This window comes from Hylaeus anthracinus, unplaced genomic scaffold, assembly GCF_026225885.1.
Source record: "Hylaeus anthracinus isolate JK02 unplaced genomic scaffold, UHH_iyHylAnth1.0_haploid 12117, whole genome shotgun sequence".
Lineage (NCBI taxonomy): Eukaryota > Metazoa > Arthropoda > Insecta > Hymenoptera > Colletidae > Hylaeus > Hylaeus anthracinus.
In genome coordinates this window covers 41572-47919 of record NW_026534368.1, presented here as the reverse complement: position 1 = coordinate 47919, position 6348 = coordinate 41572, and the positions used below count along the sequence as shown (strand labels likewise).

The 6348-nt window shown below is 31.6% G+C and overlaps 3 protein-coding genes across 9 annotated transcripts; 1 reads left to right on the top strand and 2 right to left on the bottom strand.

The window, feature by feature from the left end:
* Window positions 1–122: 122 nt before the first annotated feature.
* Window positions 123–1488, bottom strand: LOC128892610 (uncharacterized). The gene is made up of 4 exons (XM_054153133.1): window positions 1303–1488; window positions 843–1244; window positions 584–768; window positions 123–504 (listed from the first exon to the last, which is right to left on the bottom strand). The coding sequence occupies exons 1-4, from the start codon at window positions 1432–1434 to the stop codon at window positions 219–221; spliced, it is 1005 nt and encodes a 334-aa protein (XP_054009108.1). The 5' UTR covers window positions 1435–1488; the 3' UTR covers window positions 123–218.
* A 223-nt stretch (window positions 1489–1711) lies between these two features.
* On the top strand, window positions 1712–4435 carry LOC128892612 (protein immune deficiency-like). Of its 6 annotated transcripts, XR_008461117.1 has the most exons (6): window positions 1713–1850; window positions 2233–2836; window positions 3015–3378; window positions 3466–3782; window positions 3862–4177; window positions 4280–4435. XR_008461117.1 is itself a non-coding variant. In XM_054153138.1 (5 exons), exons 3-5 carry the CDS (start codon window positions 3036–3038, stop codon window positions 4000–4002), a joined length of 801 nt encoding a protein of 266 aa, XP_054009113.1. In that variant the 5' UTR covers window positions 1712–1850; window positions 2547–2836; window positions 3015–3035; the 3' UTR covers window positions 4003–4435. The 6 variants fall into 6 exon arrangements, 5 of the variants coding, with proteins under 5 accessions (XP_054009113.1, XP_054009114.1, XP_054009111.1 ...); XM_054153138.1 differs by having other exon boundaries at window positions 1712–1850; window positions 2547–2836; window positions 3862–4435; XM_054153136.1 differs by having other exon boundaries at window positions 3862–4435.
* On the bottom strand, window positions 4228–6088 carry LOC128892611 (deoxynucleoside kinase-like). 2 transcript variants are annotated; one of them, XM_054153134.1, is made up of 4 exons: window positions 5933–6088; window positions 5188–5387; window positions 4862–5111; window positions 4228–4779 (listed from the first exon to the last, which is right to left on the bottom strand). In XM_054153134.1, the coding sequence occupies exons 1-4, from the start codon at window positions 6027–6029 to the stop codon at window positions 4451–4453; spliced, it is 876 nt and encodes a 291-aa protein (XP_054009109.1). In that variant the 5' UTR covers window positions 6030–6088; the 3' UTR covers window positions 4228–4450. The 2 variants fall into 2 exon arrangements, with proteins under 2 accessions (XP_054009109.1, XP_054009110.1); XM_054153135.1 differs by lacking the exon at window positions 5933–6088 and adding an exon at window positions 5447–5780.
* Between the last annotated feature and the right edge of the window lie 260 nt (window positions 6089–6348).

Here is a 6348-nt window from a genome sequence, read left to right as displayed (position 1 = left end):
TAGTTCAGGTAATTCACCGCCAGGTGGCTAATAACATGAAAGAGAAATGAAACATACAAAAGGAATGCGCGGGAATATTCAAACTATAACATTATAATAATTAATTCTTTCGCATATAAATAATATACTGTATGTGATTCAGGTGTTAAAAAAAGAAAAAAAGTATTCCACGATTATCAAAATACAAACTTTATTGAAAATATACACACATGCACAAATTACAAAGTTTTCAAAATATTTTGTATGGGTCTCTTGAATAATGTTTGATTTATATTGGCTATTTCCCATAATAGATCCTTTTGTTGGTCTGTAAAATTTGTATTTACTTTAATTAACGATAGTATAAGTTTTCCGAAATTTTTGTCCTTGGCAAAGTCAAGTGCTTTCATTGACAAAAGTTGTATAAGTTTATCATTTGTAACAATATCTGTTTTAACAGATGTCAAATTGTGTAGAATGGGAAGATGCCAGGACTTGAGTTCCTGTGCATATGATAAATATTCCCTATGAATAATGATAAAAAGTAATTAGTAATATAATGGGACACATTACAATGTTGATAAGCAATATTTTGAGCACGCACGTAATAAGGACAATGTTTCTTTCAGATTCAAATGCATTTGCTATAGCAGTGACACTTGTTACATCTTTTAAATCAATATTTAATAAAGGGATAAAAATGAATTTTTGAATATCATCTGGAAATTTCTGAACACACTCTGTGATAGCAGATAATAGTAGCCTTGATGGTTCTTCCAGGGTAATTATCTACAACAGTGCTTAAATGATATTAATTGCACTTGCAGTGCAAATATTTTAATACAATTATTCAGTAGCATCACCTTTGGTAATAACAAGTGAGTAAGACAAATTTCTATATATTTCATTCGTTGTTCCAAAGTCATATTATTCATAGAACAACAAAGATTATAGGTACCCAATATGCTTAATTTTTTCTCTAAGTTACAAACTACTTCCACAAGTTCTTCATCTGCTAAGTTTTCTAACTGATTTAAATCTAATTTTCCATTTGATCGCTCTAATCCTTCATATAGATATTCTATGATATCAAACTTTTGTATTGATGCCTCCTTAACATCTTTGTCTAACTTAATGTCAACTTGTGTAAAATAAAATTGAGTAGATTGAAGCTTAGCATCATCTGATATCATGGGTGACATGTTGTCATCTTTGTCACTCTCATCTGTGATATCTTCTTCGCTTAGGAATACTTCTTGTTCCTCCTAAATGATGCATTATATATTATTTACCTGATATCGAATCTTTACCGATAATACCAACCTTTTGTACTATAATATTCCATATTGGATCGGCCTGCATTATATTTTCTTTTAGTTTTTCCTTAATTACTTTTAATTTCTCTACAGTATCCTGTGATAATTCATAGTCTCTTAAAACTTGTCCGCGATTCATATTTTAATTGATTTTAATCATGTATTTCTACAAAACTCTACGAATTTCCCCTTTTTATCTTAAAAATCATCGAATTTAGAAAAAAAAGTGTGATAATAATGTAATATTCGTAATATATGTACAATATTCAGGAATGGAAAATGAGGGTACAACAATATGTAAACTGATTATCAAGACAATCGAGACGTTTAATTTTTCAGTAGGTTGTACTACGGAAAATACGTTGTACGTCACGTTCTGACTATTCAATTATCAGTATCACAGCCATCGCAGACGATGCATGTCAGTGATAGTCGAGAGGTTAACATCAAAGTATGTACATAAACACATTGATCGTCGGATGACTTTACTTGTGAGCAATACAAATGAAATAATTGTCAATCGACGAACGAGTGAAATTTTGTTCTAAAAATACGGTGGGTGTATTGTATAAGAACAAAAAAAATAGAAATCGAAGACTAGTTCTATTACACTGTCTAGACATGAAATGAATTCGCACGTTTAAAATCAGGAAATTTACTTATTAGGATACGTTCTCTCTTCAAGTACATACTCCGATGTAACGTATGCATGAATATTCTAATTAGACTGTTTGAATGCATGATAATTAGAGTTTTGTATCGTATATTTTCAAATACAAAGGACTCATAGTCGAGTTAATTCATGCAACCTGTTGCATTCGTACTTTTCGTAGATAAACAAAAGAAAATAATGGAATGTATCCCATTAATCTATAACGATTCCTTCGAATATTTCAGTAGAAAATAGAAAGCGTTTAGTTGTAATCAAGTCTTGTAGGCACGAATACTTTCGAGCAAAAGATATAACGATAAACGAAACAAAGCATTTTTCGCCTTGAAGATGATCCGTTTTGAATGCGACATGTTTATTAAATAACACTTGTGGTTTCGTCCTCGCAAATGTAGAACCGGTTTCACTTCTGAAAAACCCAGATGGATCATTTCGCGAGGTCGATGAGTATCGTGGCGCAAACAAAAAGTTTATTAACTGCATTACAATTTGTTTCATCTGCGATTAATTTTTTGTTTTTCCCCTCATAGACAACGAAACACGTGATTAATACGTGATTTGCATAAATTTTTATACTTCAGGCGTTGCCAGTGAGATACATAGTGTATTCGTTATTAGGAAACGTTTGTTTACTTAAATGTATAATAAAAATCTCGAGAAAAACCTCTTATCGCAACACTGGCACATATCGTGAAGAAAAATTCTGATATGTACGCAGGTTGACAAAAAAAGAATGCAGTGTCTGATACAGTGCATAACATGCGTATAAACGAATACTGGATGATAGAGTGAAGATACGGTGGACATCTTCATCGATTGCTCTGTTCCTCTTTGCATTGGCACGATACAAGGAATTAAACTACGTACGATTGTAAGATGTCAAAAATCCCAAACCTATCGAATAAATAAATTAATAATATAACGTTATTTATAGAGACGGATCGGAACCTGATCTTTACATTCGCGAAACTTGAAAATTGAAATGATTAATTTTTAATTTTTTTACGAGAAAAAGAACGAAGGTAATGTGGAGGGATTTTTTTTTATAGCGACAAGGATTTTGGACAAAAATGCCAATATTTTCGGAAATATCGCGTCGGTTTCATATGCTAACGACTGATGTGATACCTGATCCTCCGCGAAAAGAACCCACAAGCTACACACATAATTTAGAACCGGATGATCGCAACACAAAAACTAAGACCAAATCAAACCCAACGCCTCAATTTGAACAAAATGATGTGACGTCGACGGAGGAAAGCAAATCTTTGTCGAATAACGCGATACCAACAAATACTTGTTCCTCTAAAACAGAACAAGACTTCAACGACACAAAATCCTCCTCAACCGACGAGAAACAGCATAAGAAGCCAAACGTGAAAACAAAAACGAAATCAAAACAATCGAAGTATCGTAAGTGCGTTGCAATTGTTGCTGATTCGTTCGACCTTCGATTGTGTTAGGGCGATTAATATTTAATCGTTAATTTGTTTTTTACAGCACAAGGGGCAAACGTTGTGAATTACAATATAATTAATTCGAATGGAGTGAAAATTGGCGCGAGAACTAGTTACATTTGCAACGTTAATCAATTTCCAACCGAATCAACAAAATCATGGTCGAAATCGAAGATACGAGAGATGTCTGTGGAGGTGGAACGATTAAGTGCTTGTACTAAGGAAATTACATTGGATGATATATTTATTATTAAAACTCATATCGGACGCGGTTGGAGAGACGTTGCCAGGAGGCTATTATATTCGGATGGTCAAATCGAACAATTCGAAGAAAATTATAGATTCAGAGGAATAAGTGAAGTAAATTCAATTACGATTCAGTGATTATAGAATGCTTTGCGTATTCATAAATTTCACGTGTCTAACTGTTTCCTTTTAGGTAGTTTATCAAATATTTCTTGATTGGAAACAAGCTAACACGACGGATGCAAAACTCGGAAGTCTGATCAACGAATTGTGGACTTGCCAAGAATACGACTGTGCAGAACGGTTAGCCTCTGCTCATATGGGTTCAGCTTGAATCTTTTATCTATATATACATATATGTTACAAAACCATATGGAAATCATATGTTACTCGACGATATTGTATTCGAAAAACGTGTCTACGTTTGTTTTACTAATATAGAACTATTATACATAATATAATGGCATGTTCCAGTAATACATAACTTAAAAAACTAATGCAATAATTATGTAAATACATTTTTATCTTTTTATATTTATAATTCGTGTTACATTCAAAATTTATTTACTACATAGTTTTATTCTAATATATACAATTTCGTTTCTTAACAGTCCAATTCCAATCAGTCTTACAGCTAATGTCTACATGTAAGTACATTTATATAGATATACAATTAAAGTTTGCTTTCAATTAATATTATGCAATACTCTTTATTACATATGTACAATGATTTAATGTAAAAAAATTAAAAAATTACCGGTACATTAGATGTTTTGTATATGTCAATGAGATGGACCTGTTTTAATCTCTGTCAGAGAATGTCTTGATGATAACGGAGTAACTATACTTTCTGCTTCTTTTTTTTCGACATCTTTCTTGCCGAAAATCCGATTTTTACAATTTTCAAATTCATTTACCATTTCTTCAAGATTCTTGTTCCCATCTAGAATTAAAATTGGCGCTGGTATATTGAATAATGTTTGATGATAAAGCCAATCGTCGTGGATGCCATGAATTTGCTTTAAATATTCTAAAGATACACAATTTTCTTCCTTTCTTGCTCTTGCTTTCATCCTCTGATATACAACTTCTGGAGATGTTCTAATATACACTATTTTAAAATAAAGACAGAGATTAATACCAACAAGTACTGCTTTGTACTTGTGCTATAGAAGCATAAATATATGTGTTACCTATTAAATCTGTTTCTATATTAGCACTTTTTATACACCAATCATACCAATCTTCCAATACTAAAATTTCTACATTGGTTAACATGTTTGTGCGCTTCATATTTTCAATAAAACACCTTGCACTATACACAGATCTTTCCATGATTTTGTATGGCAAGGGAGTTTTATATGTGTGAAGTTGAAGCATTGTTAATTGCACATAGGATTGGAATAAGAAAGCATAACGTTTTGGATCTGAGTACATCAATTCCTAAATAATATTAAAACATATTTATTACCTATATTTTATCTCACATTAGTATAAATTTAAATTCATAAATTCTTACTAGTAAATTAGTTCCAGCTACGTCTCGCCAAAGATCTACTGGTTCCTGTAGAACTGTTGTATTGTTAAATTGCTTAAAATGACTTAAGAACGTCGTTTTTCCACTTCCTATATTTCCCTCTATACATACTGTAAATGGCCGTTTGTATAACTTCACAGGCGAATTAGTCATTTTTTTTATTAGTACGACCAAATGTTTACCTTTAAAAATTTAACATTGATAATTTTAAATATCCTAAAAATCGTATTGCGTTACTTACCACGATAAACAAAATAGAACTATCAGTCTCTTTTAATAAAATAATCGAAATATTAGGTCGAGGACAAGCTAAAATTTTAATAGACACTTGGAGAGAAGTGTGTTAACGAGTTCTAGTTAACCAAAAACTAAGGATAACGCGTAAATAAATTTAGATATATTATAATACGAATACGAAATTAGAAGAACACATCGAAGAACAATTATATTTAAACAGTCACGTTATTCTACTGTTTGTGTAGCCATTCAATCGAATATCACACCGAATCATCACACTTAATCGCACTTGACCGCACTTGCTACATTTCCCGCCTAAACCTTTGGCATTCCCGCGCATTTTCTGTTATCTTTTGGGGAAGGGGTAACATAAATCCTGTCCGACAAATAAGTAACGCAATACACAATGAGACAAATTACCGGTGTTTCTTAGATACGCTTTAATTATTTCTGATTATTATCACTTATTATATAACAAATTCAGACTTACTTATTAAAGCCATGATAGCCCAACTTTGAATGTTAAACAACGTGTAAATTACAAAATGTAGCCAATTTTGATACACTTTCCTTGTTTCCACACACATGTACAGGTATAGAATCACAGAGTACGTCTATCATAGACTTGCTACATGATAAAGTTCTAATGTATCTTGAAATACCAACGTACGAGAGGTCTATGCGTACGAGAATGCAAATAACCATATTTACGTGGTATAAATTAAATGTCTGATTGCATTGTATTTGAAACTCAAAACATAAAAGTATGACAATGCATCACCATCATTGCTTTTCATTTAAATTAAATGTTAAGCTAAATATTTGAATTGTATTATTCAACACGTTTTATATATTTCGTTATATTTTCGTAACTATACACAATAGAACAATTCGACTTATCTGAAA